We start from the raw sequence: 19,894 nt of genomic DNA, 5'->3' as shown, positions 1-19,894 counted from the left end.
AATTATTAACTATCAGCTTTATAACGAGGGCTGCGCTCCGTGAAGTTATCCTATGCAGCTCCTCCTTTAGGGATTACACCCATTGGACTTATCCCATTCGGTGTTAATCTGAAAGTAGAAACCGTAGAGACTGTAGAAAGGACACCTTTGACGGGGAATCAGCCCTTTGGTAGGGTGGTGTGAACACAGGATAACATAGACAAATATCCATGTCTCGAGTGGGATTCAAGACAATGACCCAAGTGCTGGAAGGGTCGAAGATATTTTGTGTCTTATACGGCATTACCACTGTGATCGGCCATTCGGGGCTTCCATTTCTTGTATTCTAAATTCAGTTCGCATACTGCTAGTGACGCTGGAATTGATTTAAATTGCCCAAAAATGGCCGGGGTTACCTTACGCTTTCCAACTAACACTAAACAGCCCCAAACATTATCTAGCAGGAAATTGCGCTACTTTTTCAGCTGAAGCGCCTTCAGAAATATCCGTGTTCCAACATGTCCTAAGTGACTTTTAACCAGAACAATTAGCAATGTGTACCGCGCAGGTCCTTTATGCTCTCTAGTCGTATAAGGTATAATGCCATGCAGTTTGATAGAAACGTAACAGACGTTTCGGAAGAATCAACTCTCTCCATCTTCAGAGTATCATCCTTCTACGCAGAAGCTGGAGATTGTTCCTCCGAGACGTCGGCTCCTCTCTTCTTACTTCGTGGTTTGACGCAGTCAGTACCTTAGGTTATATAGCGTCGGATAATAGGATAATTCATGAATAATGAACGAAAGGGACTTGTAAGGAGACGGTCGTAGCCTAATTTGAAGTAATTTCTAGCAATTCCAGCAGAAACTGAAGGAAAACTATATAATATTACTCAGGATAGGCTTTCTGTGGAATGAGATTCAAAGCCGGGACCACGTAAATAAGAAATATGAGCTCTGACCTACAGACCATGACGAACGGTGCTTAATCTATTAAGCTACACGTAGTCATAACCTAGGATACCGTAGTCTTGGCAGAAAATTTGATTCCCTTGTAGAGCGTCATAATCGAAGGCGCCTTAGTGGCTTGTTTAGGCTTCATGTTATACAAATGTGTCGGAGAAGTCATCGCTCCATCACGGCGCTAGTGTTCGCTGGCCCATTTGAAATCAAGATGACATAAATAGAAGGAAACGCTGCAAGATTGGTAAGGTAACAAAATGTAAGGTTTCCCTGCGTTTGACTAATTATTCACCACGCCCTGAAGACTTATGGGGAGTGGATGTATAGCTCCACACATTCTTGAACTTAATACTAGGTAGAGATGAAGAATTCAGCTTCATGTCCCTGTTGCTTTGCCCCATGAAAAGAGACCCCATGTCCCTTCATATGAGCTGGCTGTTTCCCAGAGGCGGTCTAGACGCTGGGGAGAAGAGAAGAATCTCTTACTCATGCCGGGTATTGAACCCCAGTTCCTCAAGCCATTCAGCATTAACCAGTTTCTGCACCGTCTGATATCATCTAATTTACAACCATCTTATGTAAACTGGCGAATGCCAGGAACAGCGCTACACTAGCGCATTCGGTAAGAGTAAGAACTAATCTGCATAATCTACTCTAAATGTTACCATGTTACAGAACATCCATCATTCATTGCATGGTTGAATAATTAATACTAAATCAAACACTGGCTCATTTCATGCGCTACCATGTACAATGCTGTTCAGTGAATGGCTGAACTTGTGCATAAGGTTAGAAGTTCATTTCTTAATGAGACAAATAGTCGTTCTATAAAATATGTTGAACTGACAGCTGACTACTTGATATATCTATTTTATACGTCGATTATTCGCGCACTACATTTCAACCAAATTGCATAGTGACATTAAATTTTCCCATTAAACTCCTGTGTTCTTCATCTGTGATTATTGTTTACTTGTGTTACTTCGAAAAGTTATTGTATTCCTAATTAATATAATCCACTTTACAAAGTACACCAGTAAACATTCTGCTTTGAAAAAATGTATGTTACACGATCCTAATTACACCCAGACAGAATTACACTATTGAATTTAATTATATACAGTTTCAACTGGCTATATTTACATTCTAGAGCTCTTATATAAATGTTTATGATATTCTGAAACGACGGTAACTTTCAATATATCTATTTTCATTTACATGAAAATATTCAGATACTCCGCGTGCTTCATTCCGAGGTAATTAGTCTTGTTATCCTGCACAACTATCTATTTATGTATCTAGAGTCCTTTATTGGACCTTGGCGGCTTTTTCGATGTCTTAATCCTATACACAGTCGGTAGGACTGGTTGAACGGGGGAATCAGTCTGTCGCAAGGTTGCTACCTAAACACAGAACAACACAAACATAAAATAAACGCACACAGACATCCATGCCTCGAGTGGGATTCGAACCCACAATCTCAGCTTTCGAGAGAGCGAAAACAGTTCATGTCTTAAAACCCGGGGCCAGCCTGATCGGCGTTATCCTGCACATGCAAGTTACAAATTATCTTATACTGAGAACTCTGCATTAGCGGTTAAGCTCTATACCTGTATTGATGAGGTGCTGATATCGAATCTCTGCTGAAACACTGGCTATCCTGACTGAAGTTTCCTTGTGTTTCCTCAGTTCCTCTAGGCTCTTGCCGGGATATTGTCTCGTTTATGCCACAGGTCATTGTACTGCCTGATGATGCTCTTATGAAAAGCCGAAACATATAAAGAAATTGTGTTTTTAATCCAAAAAACGTAAAATTTAACACGATAAAAGTGCTAGAAAATTATTTGGCATATGTGCTGTGACGACGGTAAGAACCAATATATCTACACAACAGGATGCACTCCTTGTAGATTGCAAAGTTTTGCTCATGTGAGTTCCTTGTCTTGCATATAACGCTGATACATTGCAATCAAAGCACTTAAGGATCAGTCACGTAGGAGTTTCGACTGAGTTCCTACGTGACTGGCTCTTAAGAGTTCTTAATCTCCCCTCTCCGTTAGTGGATTTGCACAGACAACTGCGATCCAATTAACAGAGCTCACGTCTAACAAACAGGACTCTACTAATTTCTCTCAGCATTATAATGGATGTTCTGTTTTCATTTCTTTTGTGATACGTTTGTTCACATTGTCTTTTATCATTTTAAAAAAATATGTCACACAGATAAGCAGTGAAGGGAATTATATTACGTCAGTTTTAGCCAGAAACTTGCAATTATCAAGATAATTTTGAAAAAAAAAAGATGGTAAAAATACATGTATGACTCATTTGACTAGGGCCGTAAAAAGTCATACGTGTATATGAGATCAGAATATAATGTGAGTTTTACATGAAAAGTCATAGGGAAAATAGACTTTTTTTTCTTTTTCCATTGGCGCTACAGCCCTCATTTGGGCCTAGGCCTACATCCATGAAACTCTCCGTTCCTCTTCGGTTTACTAGATCTTAGACATACGGTAGGACTCCTTGGGAGGGTGATCAGCTCGTCGCAAGGCCTCTACCTGTACTCAAACACAGAAAAACGCTCACACACAAACCAAACATCCATGCCCTGAGTGGGATTCGAACCCACGATCCCGGTTTCCAAGCAAGCGAAGACAGTACATGCCTTAGAACCCTCGGCTACCGTGACCGGCGAGATAGACTTTAGTAAACACGAATTCAGAATTAATGTAGAGTCTGCATTTGATCATTGCATACTTTTGGATATGCCGATCACAGATGTCGTGCTGTCTAAGGCACGAACTGTCTCGCCTGCTCAAATATTGGGATTGTGGGTTCGAATCCCACTTGAGGCACGGATGTCTGTGTGCGTTTCTTCTGTGTGTATATAGCGGCTTTACAACAGACTCATCCCCCGTTAATGGAGTCCCACTAAGTGTGTAAAAGATCAAGAAATTGAAAATGCAGCCAATGTCCAACAAAGGGCTGTAGAGCCATGGATAGAATATTTTGGATGTGAGCAGTTTTCCTGGTGTTTCAGAGGTACAGGCTACCACCATGTTCGGGATCGAACTGATTAAGATGAATGAATAACCAAACACAACATTGGTTTCGGGTCGCTAAACCCAGAGGGGGAGGAGGGGGGGAAGCTTCTGCTTAGTTTGGACCAACAGAGAAATATCAGAAACGGTATTATGTGGCTGCAAATGAACTGCACAGGCAAAATTTGTATGTAAAATATCGTATTATTTAATATTATAGCAGATGGTATATATATGTATTACTGCTCTATAAAAGTTGAAAGATTAATTACTGCCAAAAAAAGGTTAACGGTTATAATAAATATTGGGACAAATCAGTTCTCATTAAATGCTAATAATCCATAATTAAACATAGGAGTATTTACCTTAGTAAATTATCGGGATGGAAATAAATAAAATCCGCACTCGTAGGCCGCATATGATTTGAAAATTTATTCTTGTTTGTGTGCTGGAGGGCGGGGATTGTGGGCTCAATCATCCATTAAAAACATGAAAATATATTGCTGTCAATATATCTTTCATTATTCAAAATTGTAAATATGCCGAGAGACGAGACACAGAGCTCTACGAAAAAATCAGGTAACAAATTTATTTCATCTTATGTACGGTATTAAAACATGTATTGCATTAAAATAGGTATGTAAAATTTAACGATAATTAAAGTTTATAAAAAGTTGTATAATTTACTATTTAATGATATGATTTATTAATTATTAATTAGAAACAAAATATATTCTCTATAATACTATTTAAGATTATAATATAGTGCTCCAACAGAGAAAAGAACACCATGTTTGCAAGTAGTAAGAATTTCAACGGTAGGTGAACCTGCCATCGGTAGTCCCTCTATCGTCAACTGTCCTCATTTTCATAAAATAATGCTTGTTTATAAGAGAATCCTTACNAGTCTCTAATACCTCTTGTAGATGGGGGAAGCATTATAGATACCTCTCAGCTAGTAGAGCCGGTCTCGCTGGCTGGGCGGGACTGATGATAAGCACCAGTACCGGTAGGATATAGAGACTGGTAGAAATCATAGAGGGAAGCACAATGGACCAATACAGGTCTAAGTGCATGGGGAAACCCACCCTCTCCAATAACTAACTAACTAGCTCTAAAAGGCGAAAAAACTCAAAGAGATTTCTTTTGCTTATTTTACTTTACAATTTACTCAATATACATAAATAGAGTAATTAGTAAAAAGGATGGGTGTGTGTAATATTGAAGCAGGTATCATCCTCCGATGATTCTCTGGTGCTTATCAAATGAGATCCTCTGGCCACATTCTATTTAGTCTTCTTTCTATTGCTGGTTGGTTGAAGAGGTTTCTTATTAGTTGGTTGTTGTTTTGAGTGGTCCGGTTTTTGTGTTTTTCCGCGTATGCTCTGATGACTTCTTTTACATATGGTATGCTTAGATCATTGTGTAAGGTAGCGTTTGATACATACCAGGGAGCATTAACTAGTTTTCTTAGCGTTTTGGATTGGAACGTTTGAAGAATTTTTGTGTTGGAAAGTTTGCTGTATCCCCATAACTCTGTCCCGTAGGTCCAGACTGGTTTGATTATTGTTTTGTATATGATTATTTTGTTTTCAAGTGATAACTGTGAGTTTTGCTGATTAGCCAATTCATATTTCTGGTTTTGGGCTCTAGTTGTCTTCTCTTAGCTTTTATATGCGTTCTTCACGTTAGTAAAGCAGATACGTGTATAAAGGGATAGTGCTCATAAAAGTAAATAACAAAATATCCTCGTATAGCCTTTATTTAAAAACTATAAAAAGACAATACATTTGTTTATCGATAGAAGTCTAAGAAGTTACACTTGTTTTTGAACGTAATAATACAGGTGTGAACAAACCGTCAATTTGTTTCAGAAAAGAAAAATGACTTATCTGCCTTCCAAATGTCACGCGTTTTCAGAGTACTTAACTGTGAACAGCACTTTTCATTTATCATATTTGAATCCGAATTATCCGACGTCCGGATTAACTGTAACCAGATTATCGAGGATTTACTGTAAATATGTATCGAGGAGAGATAATTTTGGAAGTTACTTCAAATATTGTGCATGAGAAATACGTACATTAGGAACTACAAATTAACAAATGCACCCAGCCGGATTTTGTTCCTACTATTCCGAACTATACATTTATAATTTGATAGGAACTGTGACATAACTGTGCCTGTTTACTGACCTCCATTTACCCCCACTCGCATTCTGTATTGTAATTCAATAACTTAAAAGCATCGTCCTACTTCTCTGACCCAACCTATAGCTTACAATGTAAACAAACAACAAATTAATGAATTGTATTAGGTAAGTCTGCTCTATGAGAATTTATATTCATCTCTCAAATCCCCATTTTCTTAAGACATATCTATATGTATGTCTAATCAACGATCAGTCATTCGCAACAAGTAATTCTAATGAAATGTTGCTTAAATCTGCTAAAGGAATCTAAATTAATTGACATAACAAATGTGCTCCCGAGAGCTTGCAGCGTATTTTGAAAACTGATTTCGTTGATTGCAGTCCTTCTTCAGAGGTTAATAGAACAACGAAATAAATTTAATTTTTAACGATAACATGTACGAAATTAGCTATTACTGACGAAATGCGCTACGCTGGTGACGTATGATATATAACAAGGTGACAGATTTTAATTTGAACTGCAAAGAATATTGTGTAAATGTAAAAAAAATACATGGATGTATCATTTACTGCGCTTTTAATGTTCTTACCGTAATCAAATCACAATAATAGATTGCCTTTATATTCTTCATTATTTGAATAGGCTCTATTTTCATTTAGATTTAATTATGAATTTATGAATCTTGTAGACAGTCGGTAGGGTTCCTTGGATGGGGATCAGTCTGTCGCAAGGCCGCTACCTACATGCAGGACGACACAAACACAGAATAAACGCAGACAGACATTCATGACTAGAGTAAACTTCTAACCCATGATCCCAGTGTTTGTACGACAAAAATATTTCATGCTTTACATTTTGGTCGGAGTAAAGTGTTTGTATTTGCCGATCGTAGTGGCCACGCTATCTGAGGCATGAACCTTCTTCGCCCGCTCGAACACTGGGATCGTGGGTTCGAATCACATTTGAGACGTGGATGTCTGGGTGCGTTTATTCTCTCTTAATGTTGTTCTCCGTGTAGGTAGCGGCCTTGTGAAGGGCTTTTCCCCCGTCAAAGTTGTACTATCAACTGTTTATAGGATTAAGAAACTGAGAAATTGACCAAGGTCAAAAGGGCTTTAGAGCCACAGAGGAAAAGGAAAAAGAAAAGAGGTTTGTATTAGCAATAAGAAACGGCACACCAAAACGCATTCGGACACAAATAGACGTCATAGATCAACAACAGCACAGCTGTGAAATGCTGATAAGCCAGCGTCATCAAACCATACTGAAGTTTCTGTCGACTGCTTCCACTGCAAGCACACGCTGACGAGTTCGCGAACTTTATTGTCAGACCTCGTATACAAACTTCGTGATTTTAGTCCGCAAGCGAACTATACCGACCGAGCGACTGCCGCTTGTCGACGAAGTTTAGTGCCAACTTTTGCGGATAGAGGTTGTTGCGTGGTCATCGCAACGAATCCCAAGGCCGTTAATTTAGGTTTTCTACACCGGAGCTGCTATTTCCTTGAAATAGCTCCTCAGTGATCATCACGAGGATGAGTGGACCCCGTTTCAGACCCAATACTTCTCAGAAAATCTGGTAGCGCCGGGAATCGAACCCGTACCTCTGGATCTACAGCCAGGAACGCTGACCACTAGATCACAGAGTCGGTCCGTCAGACCTCCTATATGGGCAATAAATACTGGATGTAAAAGAACGAAGAACTAGCATTTAGGAAATTATGTATAATTTAAATTTTAAATTCTAGTAGTCTGCATATATCCATTTGTATCGGTTCAAAATTAGCTGAGACACAATTCGATAATCAAAAACGAGGAACTTTTTTTATTTTAACAATTCTCTGAAAATGTTCTTTTCTTTGGCAAACTTAAAACATATTGACCCGATCAATGCAGAATCATGAAAATCATCTGTAATGATTTTAGTTTCCCACCCAGGATCTCCTCTGGTATTCATTCTATTCTTTAGTCTTTAGACTGTGTTTGTGAGTTGTATTGCAGAAGTTTCGGTCGCGCTGCCGCCAACTCCAGGCTCAAAATCATTGTGGATAGAGGGAGTATGTACCGCCGAAACACCGACAGCACTCTCCACATTCATACAGTGCAACCCGTAAGCGCAGAATCAGTATCGGAGCCATTATCTTTGCCCGTCTGTTCTCAAGAAACACTTCGAGGGCTCCTAGACTTTCATCTGTTCGGCTTTCGGGATTCCTGTTGCATCGATTTCTTGATGTATCCCCCATTCTTTTGAGTCTTTTGCGCAAAGAAGACAGCGAACAGAATGAGTTTTGACATGATAGTTGTTGCAGTCTGGTAGTGAGAGAAACTTCTGTCCTTTTATCTCCCCGGTGAGCTGTACATCTCAGCGTGATGGCGTGAAGAGCCATCCGTCTACACCTGTCGCTTCTCTACACCTAGCGCCACTTCCTGTATGTGGAACACGTTTCATTTTCCTTTCGACGCTTCCGTCTGAAGCTGATTTCTATGACGTCACATAGTCCAGAGAGACAGATGCAGTATATATAAGCCAATAAGACTTGGTATACTTGCCTATCAGATAAATTAAATTTCCGACATTGGGTTAAAAAATCAATTTACAGTAAGTTTCAAACAATTAACAGAGCCGGAGTAGTTTATTCTGTATATTGACGGGCTAAGGGCTGAATGGTCCGGCTTCGAGTTTCGGCAGGGGTAAGATATTTCTCTTCTCCACCCCTTCCAAATCGGCTCCTATCCAATGAGTACCCAGAACTCTTGCTCTTGGGATGAAGCGACAGGTGCATGAAGCTGACCACTCACTTCCAACTAGTGCCCAGGTTAAGAATCATGGAGCTATATCTCTACTGCTCGATAAGCCTTCACAGCTTAATTAATTAAGCACAGAAATTACTTTGTCTTTTTTAAATAATTAATTCCATGGAGTCGAATCTTTATTAAGAAGGCAATGGTGGCCATATAATTAAGAAATCCCTTCATTACATACTCAATTACCATGTTCACAAGAGCACGTCACTGTTTCTTATCCTTGGTCCGATTAATCAAATCCACACCCTCCCATCACATTTATGTTTATACATTTCAATATAATCCCCCCATCTAAAAATAGTATATCTCCCTAATAATTTCTTTCTTTAAGGATTATTAAAAACCTGTATACTTTTGTGTTCCGTCCCATGCGTACTGTATGTACTGCCCATCTCATCTTCTTTGATTTGACCATTCTATTAATACTTGACACGGACACTAAAATATGAATCTATTCATTAGGCAGCAGTTTCAAATTGTAAAATATTATTTTCTGCGAAACGTAAACTCATAATTTAGATATAATTTACTCACACGTTTCCCTTGATATTCCTTCTTAATCTGCTACTCTGCTCTTTCTTCCTGCCTCTTTCTTGCATCACGTTCCAGCCATCCGTCGTGCAGATCTGCCTACGTTCGTTTATGATCTGCATGAAGAGTTTAAATGTTTGCAATTCTATTTGTGCCCACAGGGAAATTCCTTCCAGCCGGTCGGTACTGCTGAAGATCAACACTAACGCGTGTCAAGGAACCGAGACCCAGGTTAGCTACCTGGAGCATGTGCAGGCTGTCATCACCCTAAACGCCACACGTCGAGGGGACGTCGAACTCTTCCTGACGTCCCCCATGGGGACCAGGTCAGTTTTCGTGTGTGTGTGGGGCGGGTGTATTCAGTTATATTCCTAGATCTAATTGTTGTGATGACTTGATATTGTGTTTCTGGACGTTATGATTGCCCTGTTCTTTATTTAAAACACACAATATTTCGCAGTCTAGATTCTGTCTCCTTCTTCAGGTGGAATCTATTAAATTGGACTTAGTAGATAAAGCTACTCCATATCTCCGAAATATTTTATGTTTTAAATAAAAACAAGACGTTGGATAACGTCCAGAATCACAATAACTGTATATTCCTTGAGGTCTGAGGTTCTCATAGCGATGAATGTGAAGTTTGTCTACTGAGATCTGACGATGTATACGTTAATACTCATAGAAAGGTATAAGAGATTCGAAGGAACCTACTGCCTCCACCTTCAGGGAGAAAAGAATGATTCACTCTTGGATGTGAAGGAACAGGTTCTTCCGGTACTTCGATATCTTCCAACAAAATCACGCAGCTTCACGTCCAAGAAGACAGGAATCTTACATTTTTTCGTACTTACACATTTCGTTTTTTCAAAGTCGTCTTTTCCTCCTTCGAAAAATGTACAAATATCTATCGGAAAGTTCCCGGACTAGATAAAAAAATAGGTGCTGGCTTAACTTACTCAGTTTTGGCTGCCATCTCCTTCAAAATAGTCTCCTTTGGAACGTATATAGAGATCCCATCGATTTTTCCAAGCTTCAAAAGCCCCGTGGAAGTCATTTTTCTTAAAGCTGTCGAGTGCCGCTTGAGGTTCTGTTCGGATGTCAGACACTATTTCAAAACGTCGCCACTTCAGTTTCATTTTCAATCTGGGAAACAAAACGGAATCACAATGGATTAAGTCCAGTGAGAAAGGACGGGGAATGTTAACCATGTTGTTGTTAGTCACAGATTCTGCGGTTTTCAGGGACGTGTGGGCGGCCATGTTGTGGTAATGAAGGCGCAGGTAGGCGAAAGTTCAGACTTTCTGTTAAGATCTTCTGGCAAACACTATAACTGATCCCAGCGGTGTCTGCGAGCTCCAGGAGTGTTCGGCGACGATCCTCGTGGATCAGATCGAATTTTTCAACATTTTGTCATTTCGCTGGTTCTTGGTCACTGACACTAGATTGGCCTTGAAATGTGAATACCATTCAAAAACCGGTGTCCTGCTTAAATAATTTTCTGCAAAAGCATTTCAAGGGTTTCGGTAGCGGATATACCGAACTTCACTCAAACCTAATGCAGACACGTTGTTAGATTTTGCCATCCATTGCAGACAAAAGACACACGAAGTTGAAAAAGCCTTCTTCTAAAAACAATGCCTGTTCACAGAGCTTTGTCGCAGGGCAGACTGATGTAATGGGCTTGCGGACCTCCATTTTCTTCTTCTTTCACCGAGGCAGTTGAAACCAGGGACTTTCTGCTGTTCAGTAATTGTCAAATTCTGTCAACATTATCAGTGTATAAGCAACTATTATTATATTCAACCACATTATAATTGAATCATCCAATATTCGTAAGAAATGAACAGTGATTCAAATAAATTTAAATGCTATACATTATCCTAAATGGAATCCGCAATGTAATAACAGATATAAATAATTTGTAATTGTTTATTTGTATGTGTTATATGCAATCTGATTTTTCCAAAAACTTTAAAATAAAATGCAATTCTTTCTAAAATCTAATTTACCAAAATTTTTTTAGAAAATACAGGTAAATCTATCCCTGTAACAGGCCATAGAGCCCATAGGGTTGTGAGACGTCGAGGCTTCCACATTGTCTAGGCAATCGAATCACGGATGAAGGTAACGTTGTCAACCTCAGCCGCCCGCCACCCTTCACCTCTAGGAAGATTCCTAGTACTCATTTGCGTTAGAGGCTGAGTCGACTCCAGAGCTATAGTGCGGCTGGAATAATTAGGTAACATGAAAAAAATCAATGACCTCATCGGGAATCGAACCCNAGACAGAAATTATAGAAAAAATAATTTTCTTGGAATATTATTTCAGAAGTAGAACATCCTGTATTACTAATTATGAATATAATTTTTTTAAAATGAAGTGCGATTTCGAATATTTCGAATATAAGCCGCACCCCAGTTTTCCTCTTAAATTTTTGTCAAAAAATGTGCGGCCTATACATGCGTAAATACGGTATTTGTTGTTTCTTTCACAAGCGCCTACCACTCGAACGTAATCTGAAATATATTAATCGAATCCACCCATTTATATCGTATTTCTTTATATCAATTTTAATATTATCCTCCCTTCTCTATTAATTTCTCTGAAATGAAAAGAAATATAATGCAGCTTTAGAGGAAGTAAATAGGGGGAATAGTAAGGCCGTTATTGCTGCAAATGTTGTTTTGTTTGTAAGGCAAATTGCCGGTGTCACTCTGACCCAGTGGATGTACACATCTCATTCAGAGAACTAATTTCTCCCCTTTTCATCGCAGATCAATGATCCTGAGCAGGAGGGTGAATGATGATGATCACCGCGATGGGTTCGCCAAATGGCCCTTCATGACGACACATACATGGGGTGAATATCCACAAGGAACCTGGTCGCTAGAGGTCAGTACAGGCGCCGTGAAATGCGCACAGGAATTCGTACATAGTACTGCTTGTAAAGCGTGCTGAATAAAAACTTTCGATTAAGGAATCCATCATGCGATTCCTTGAGGGATCTTAAGGAAAGAATATCCCTTGACAATATTTCGACCCATATACAATATACGGAGTAAACGTCATTTAACTTGAATGCTATGTGACAACACAGTATGCCTGCTCCCGTAATCGTATTTGCATAAAAATTTTCGTCAGTCGAAATATTGTAAAGGGATATTCTTGCTTCATGTTCACCAAATATTCGTGATTTGTAATATGCTGGTACACGTTACAGTATTTTCACTTGTAGGGTGGTGACGACTTCTATTTTGCATATTTGGATTTATTAGCACCTTATAGGTCGTAACTTCAATTAGTGGTAACACAATCTTTCTGAAACTATAACATTTCATAACTACGAAAAATGATAACTCATAAAGTAAAGACTTCAACTATTGAATTGCCTTGAACGGCGTCTTCCTGACGAAAATCCTGTAGAACAGTTTCTCTGCTCCCTATATAGGCTGGGCACGGACCTCATAGAAAGTCAGTAACGTGACAGCTACCTCGCTAATCCATTGGAGCGCTGACTGTTGTCTAACAATGAGTTATAAACATTCGCCGTATTGTTGAGTACGATTACGCGAGGAGGTATTTATCGCGCCGTTACCTAGCTATGCACGTTACAACATTATCATCGGGCGATCCGATTTCAATCCCAGATTACGTCACGTGGGATATGTAATAGAAAAATTGGCGTTAGGAATTATTTTTTCTCTGAATATTTCGTTCTCCCCTGCTAATTCACGTTCCACCAAATAAACCACATATGTTAAACATTCGTTACCATCGGCGGTACATTGTCTCGGTAACGAGATCGTAGCTAGGAAAAAATTAATAGAAAATAAAGAATATCCAAGAATTCTTAGTATCTCAAAGTTCCATTCAGAGGACTCTGACTTCGATATCTGGACAGATCGCCATGTCGGTTCTTCTGCCTGCCTCTACCGAAGACAACACTTTGAAAGTGCGAAGAATATTGTCAAGTGTATGAGTGACTATAGACGGGGTTTTGGATAGGATGTATTTATTGACCACTTACAGGTTGTAAATACAAGTAATATCAGCGCTACCGATAAGTGTCACGCTTTAAAGTTTACTAAGAGCACATAGCCTAATGTTCTCAATCTGTTACTAGTCGTTTCCTGGTAACGGTTCCAACAATAGATATTCCTCTGTCTCCTGGTTCAAATCCTCTCTTCACAAACTCTCGTACAGAACTAAGTAAACTCTAACCTTGTCTGTTGCTTATAACATATCAGCACGGACCAGGTAGGAAATATCGTTATTCTGTTTCATGTGTATCCACTGCTGTTGGAACGTGTTTACTGAACTGTTACCAAGAAACGGTCCTGGTATATCCGCCAATGTCGCGGTCGTTACATAGCAACGGTTTTACACGCTACAGTGTTAAAGAGATGAAGGATTCTGGGGTGTAACTGAAACAAAGCCTAATGCAGTTTCTATCACGTTACAGATAAGCTTCAATTCGCAGACTCCTCAATCAGGATTCATTAAGGAGTGGACACTCATGTTGCACGGGACACGAGATCCGCCGTACAGTGGCCTGCCTGTATCCGATCCACACTCCAAACTGGCCATCGTCAAGAAGGCTCACGAAGAACGCAACAAGCTCTAAAAATTAATCTAATTTCTTCCTCTTATCTCCCCACCCGAAGCTAATACATCCTCATATTATACTCCGTTACGTTTTCTATTTCATTTTCCTTTATAGACTTCCGTCCGAATTGTTTACTCCTTTTCGCTTCCCCTATTTCAGTGTCATACCTATATTAATTTATCTTCATCCATCCAAGCCCCTCTTTGTGTAGAATTGTTCTACAGAGTCCCAGAACCAAAAGAAATATATAAGTATTCTAGAAGTGTTCCTTGACAAGGACAGTGTAGTTGATGCACCTCTAAGCTTAAAAGCATTTTTCCATCTCCGTGTTATTCACTTGTCACTACTACTGATACCATTCTTCGCATAGGCCATGTGTGTGTGTGTTTGTGTGTGTACAGAGTGCTAGGATGTTACACGCTACAGGCTCCAACATGAAATTCCATGGAAGAAATGAAAACAGAATATTCCTTTTTAAACCGAAGCACAATCGTCGCGGGAAACGCGATTAAAGTTGCATATATGTAGCAACGCTGCATGGCTGTTTTCGCCTTTAGTTTCCATCATTTCATTCCTTTTTCAATGCTGAAGCGGAAATGCTCCTGGATATAATTTCAAAAGACCAAAAGCTCTCTCACAAATCCAGATGCCCTCTAGAAGAAGGAAAACGAGAAAGTATGGAGCTGCAAGTGAATGACGTAATGTTGGCTACACATTATCAGACTTCTCACTGCTCTGTTCGTCACACCGTGTTGCCACATCACATTTAATTTTAATTTTGTTTCTCGCGAAAATTATGTTTCATTCGGAATCTTACTAAGAACTTTTTTCGCTTCAGTGATCATCACGGAATTATGTGACATTTCGTGGGTGCGAATATTTGTACAGTATTGCCAGATATTTTAATTGCCCTTTCGGAGGAAATATAGGTCGGTCGAAGTTTTATTAAGGACAGTTTCTAGCCTAGTATTCAACAAATACTCGTGTGGTGGGGTCCGTAGGCCTGGATTTCTGAACACATGCAGAAGAAAACCTACTAATTTTCACAGCATTGAGGATAGAAGTGTTAAGTATGCAGGCAATTTTTAATATATAAAATAATGCCACAAGTAGCTTCAAAATATATAATTTAGTATGTGTTGTACTAAAGTGACAGTTAATACATATAGTAGGCATTAGGGCGTAACCTTATTTATACAGCAAATGTAATTCTGCAGCCGTCAAGACAATTTCGCAGTGCCGTTAAGATAATTCCGCGATAACTTGTTCCAGAATTTATATATATATATATTAAATACACATATATTTAAACGAAATTGTCAGTTACATATTACTAACAGATATCTCAATTAATTGACTGAGAACTCTTACACTTTCCATTGAGTTTCATCATCGCCGCACAAAATGGGGTACTTTACTGAAAGATACAGAATTACTGGGTTTTTGGACTTTACCCATTGTCCGGAATTCTAGATAATAGAGGAAAGGACGTTTCGGAAACTGGATCTGTTTCCGTCTTCAGGTGAGAAAGGAAGACACCTATTTAGTTGGGCCCCTTAGAAAGACATAATTTCAAACACTCTATTATCTAGAATTCCGGACAATGGAAAAAGTGCAAACACCCAGTAATTCTGTGTGCCATCCACCACCTTCAGAAGCTTTTAGAATTACTGAAGAACCTCCCCTTCTTCCTTCTCTGTGAAACACACATCGCCTCGAATCAGGTAAATTTTATCTATAATTACGGGACTGAGTCTCAGTTACGTTTTTCTAAGAGTTTTGGTTTCATATTCGGAGTTCAGATTGGTTAGGTTTTGTCTTTTCCAAAACTGCCAGGAGTAAAGTCAAGAATCTTTTTTTTTAGGTGCATTGTAAGATATATGCTGTGCCATAAGTCAGGCGCTTAGACGCCGGCTCTCCCTCCGCCTGGCTGCCCAGGTTGAACAGGTGAGTTCATGTGGGATTTGTGGGAACGGAGTGGGACTGGAGCAGGTTTTCTCTGAGTACTTCAGTTCATTCTTGCAGTGTTTATTCCACAATATGTATAATGATCCACCTACGAAATGGACTTACCCAATCCCAGGAAGTAGTAAATCGCTTTGTATTATCTCAAGGCCTCTAAGATTCCTCCAACTGCAGTTTCCACACCATTTTCAAAATAGTTTTCTTTATTCCAGGCATATGGAAAACCGTGTAACGTTTTCGAATACATCGTTAACGACTAAGGGAAAATATATTGTAAGGAAATGAATACTTATTTTTTAACGAATGACAGCAGTGATTCCTTGCAGTTGTTATTTTGTAATTATTGACAGTAACATCCAAAGTAAAAGGTTAAAAAAAATTATTTCAAAATTTAGACCCCCTCCCCCCCCGTCCCACTGAATGATTACTATGTGTAGGAAAATAGGTGTGTATTTATAAGGAAGGATAACTTATTGCATTCGGTTCGCATTCAAATTAAAAGAACTAAAGTTATATAAACTTATTTGCCACAGTATCTTAAGAATCTTGTAAGGAAAGGCAGTTATGGCTGTTAATGTTATGTGTAATTCTATAAAAAGTTCCCTTTTCATGTACTTATGTAATGATTCTGTATATTTTTTATACATTCGGGCTCTATTTCTCTCCGAAGCCCATACGTGGTATTATTTCTGTGTCTGGTTTAAAGCTTAGAGAAATCGTGTTCAGTGAACTGCGGTATTATCCGTACTGAGAAATAAGCAGAGGTTTTTCCACATACACACATACACACAATTATGAATGGTAGTAATCAGAAATATACGACAGTCACATATCAGAAATATTATATATTTATTACTCATAAACAGATGCAATGATTCAACAAGAACATATATTGCTTAATGAGAGAAAGGAGTAAAAATTTCTTGTAAATTGAAACTGAGAACAAAAGAGAGAAGACCGGATCATGGGTTCTCGTGGACGTGCGAATGGAGGTGGCTGTCATCTGGGATATTACGCTTTGTAATTTGGAAGAATATCACTGTAGTTTTCGAGCAAGGTACAACCTTCTTCTTCGGAGTTGAAAAGTAAGTTAAGTACGTAACAAGCAAACAGAACTGTGCTTGTCACCTGATTTTCTATGGTCACCTGTTTCAATTAGTCTTCTACCCCGAAGATAGAAGCTGAAAGTTTCGCCGAATCCTCAGCAAACTTCTAATAAACTACACGGCGTCATATTCCAGAAGATATAAACCTTCAAGGAAGTGTTTTTCATTTTACAAAATATTAAATTCATATTTATAATATGGTATAATGTAATATTAAAATATGGTAATAATAATATGGAGATGGTACAATGCTCTAAAGAAATATGGTTTTATTAGTTTTATATATGTAAAGGAATAATTTGTTTAGTGTATACTTTTTAATTACCCCTAAAACTGTTTATTTTAATATTTTGTTATTTAGATCACATTCACTGAAAATGCTAATTGAACTGCATTGTCTGTCGAAATAGGAATGTCAGGGGGTACAGCCCCACTCCTTCGCCTAATGCGCATATGAGTTGTTCCTTTTCCCCCACTTTGCCTCCCTACACACATCTCTGTTTCGACCGACAGTAACTAAGTTCCGAAACTGGTTTTCTTGCCGACAGAAGAGAAAACAGTATAAGGAAACCAAGCAGTCTTTAAAGCCTGTATTATAAAATAAAGATGAGACAGAGGTGACAAAAGAAAAAGCACTAAATAAGAAATTCAAAAAAATGTTTTAAACTGACTTGGATTATTTTGTCTTAGAAAAAGGAGAAAATAAAGGAGGAACAGATAATAAGACGCAATAGAATTCTTTCTTATAAATGTATATCTTGACAGAGAACAAGCTGTACTTGATCTTTATTTTTCTCTTTCATTATTTGTTAATATTAAATATCGAAAAATATGCAGAACAACCCGTACACCATTGCGTTCAAGTCACGAATAGCATGCAATTATGGGAAAGATAATCTCTTGTTAAAATTAAAATCAGCAACTTCTCACATAATGCAGCAATCCTCCTAACACAGTTTTTTTTTTGTATAAAATGTATGTCTAAATTTATATTTCCCTGCAATGTGTAAAGTCTCATCAAATGAATGATTTAAAAACTGTATATCTACTTCTGGAGCAACATGTATACAGGTGACTCCCGTTATTCGCGAGTGTTGCTTTTCTGAACATCATTGACTATATCGAAAGCGCGTAAAATGGGGAACGCATTGAAAGAAGAATGAGCATGTTTGAGGAAGGGGGGTATATGACTGAGGCAAAGTGGAAGGAATAGTAAGGGAAACTGCGCGCGCAGCAGGTTCTGACGTTAAGGCAGGAACACTGACGCCCCTCATGACACTGAAATAAAACCGTGGATACGCAGAAACGCGGAAAACAAAGCAGAGTATAAAGAAATTCTTCTGTATTTCCATATTTTGTGGCTAAGTACTTATTTCTGTTCAATAATGAACTAATTTTCATTAACGAACAATATTAATTTATTTGTATAATTTATTCTTAAGCCTTTCCTTGCTAAACACGAGATATCTCGAGCATTTTGATCTGAATTTCTTTCGTGTTTGGGAATACTAGCAAAGAAAAAAATTACTTGTTGGCTATAGTTACACCTGACTATTAAAGGTCTTCTCATAACTCTAAGTTTATGTTACTACGGAAATATATTAACACAAGAAGATTTCTTTAAAAACCAGTAGAGGATAGATAAAGAATAATACATGAAGATTGTTACTGCAGATGCGAAGTTGTAAAATATAATTTCATCAAAATTCCACAGTTTATAATAGAAATATAGACCAGTCTTGCATAGTGTATCCATTCATCTTTGAAATTTATATTTCATTGTGTAAAGCATTTTGCTCTGCACCCAAGCAAGTTATTTTCAAGGAAGGCCTCTGGTTTAATTTCACTCCGCAACCACATCATACTATGTTAATAAAGTCGTGACATTGTCTGGATATACATAAGGTATACAAATCAAAATGAATCATAAATTTAATTATAACTAATTACCTTTTATGTTATTAATTTTGTAAGTGATGGTAATGGTTCAACCCGAGCATATCCTTACAGATATTGGAATGTGAAATAAGTACTTCAGTTTTATATTATCTGTGTAAATTACATTTTAAATTCACGCTGCGCCGAATTAATTGGTAGTGGAAAATCTAGAACAGCCATTTAAATATCAGATGTTAAGTATTCGCGGCAATGAATTTGAATATTATTTCATCCTGGGATTTGCTACAGTTTGCTCTAGCAGATTTATTGGCGCCTAATGGCAAATACTGCCTCCATCTTCACTGTAGAATATCACATTTCTACTCTGAAGATTCAACCTTAACAATAAGGTCTTCAGATAAGCAGTAAGTTACTTATTCAGCTTACTCTTTGACCTTAAAAATGTCGGCAGTATCTTCCTCCGAAACATCGGTAAACTACTGCGTGAATATACGACAGTACGCCCCTGAAGGAAATAAGTGGATTTAAAAAGATATTTGTAAAACCAAGGAACATTTTGGATTCAAGGTTCTCACAACGGTAAATATGAACAATACTGTTTTATCGGAGACGCCCTGTAGTTTGGTGGAAATTTACTTACTTTTCGGTTTGCAGCTCTCTTGCGCATATTACGTTCTGATCCTGAAGCTGAATACAGAACTTACATTTTCAATATAGTTAACTTCTACCAAACTACACGGCGTCACATTCAAGAACATCATTATATTTTAGACGAGAACATTTAAGTTCTGAAAATGTAATAAGTTTTATATGAATTCCGTAAGCTTCTTACTCAATTTTTTTT

At 38.2% G+C, this 19,894-nt stretch overlaps 1 protein-coding gene across 1 annotated transcript in view; it reads left to right on the top strand.

The window, feature by feature from the left end:
• The window catches only part of LOC111865371 (neuroendocrine convertase 2), a 209,500-nt gene extending 195,338 nt beyond the window's left edge, over positions 1–14,162 (top strand). The window contains exons 11-13 of the mRNA XM_023853339.2: positions 9,636–9,800; positions 12,249–12,366; positions 13,937–14,162. Of these exons, the coding sequence (XP_023709107.1) occupies positions 9,636–9,800; positions 12,249–12,366; positions 13,937–14,098 (445 nt within the window). The 3' untranslated portion in view covers positions 14,099–14,162. The remainder of the gene's footprint in view (positions 1–9,635; positions 9,801–12,248; positions 12,367–13,936) is intronic.
• The last annotated feature ends 5,732 nt before the right edge of the window (positions 14,163–19,894 follow it).

The sequence above is a fragment of the Cryptotermes secundus genome, unplaced genomic scaffold (assembly GCF_002891405.2).
Source record: "Cryptotermes secundus unplaced genomic scaffold, Csec_1.0 scaffold114, whole genome shotgun sequence".
Classification (NCBI taxonomy): Eukaryota; Metazoa; Arthropoda; class Insecta; order Blattodea; family Kalotermitidae; genus Cryptotermes; species Cryptotermes secundus.
The sequence above is the reverse complement of the archived record's forward strand: the minus strand, read 5'-3'. Positions and strand labels throughout refer to the sequence as shown.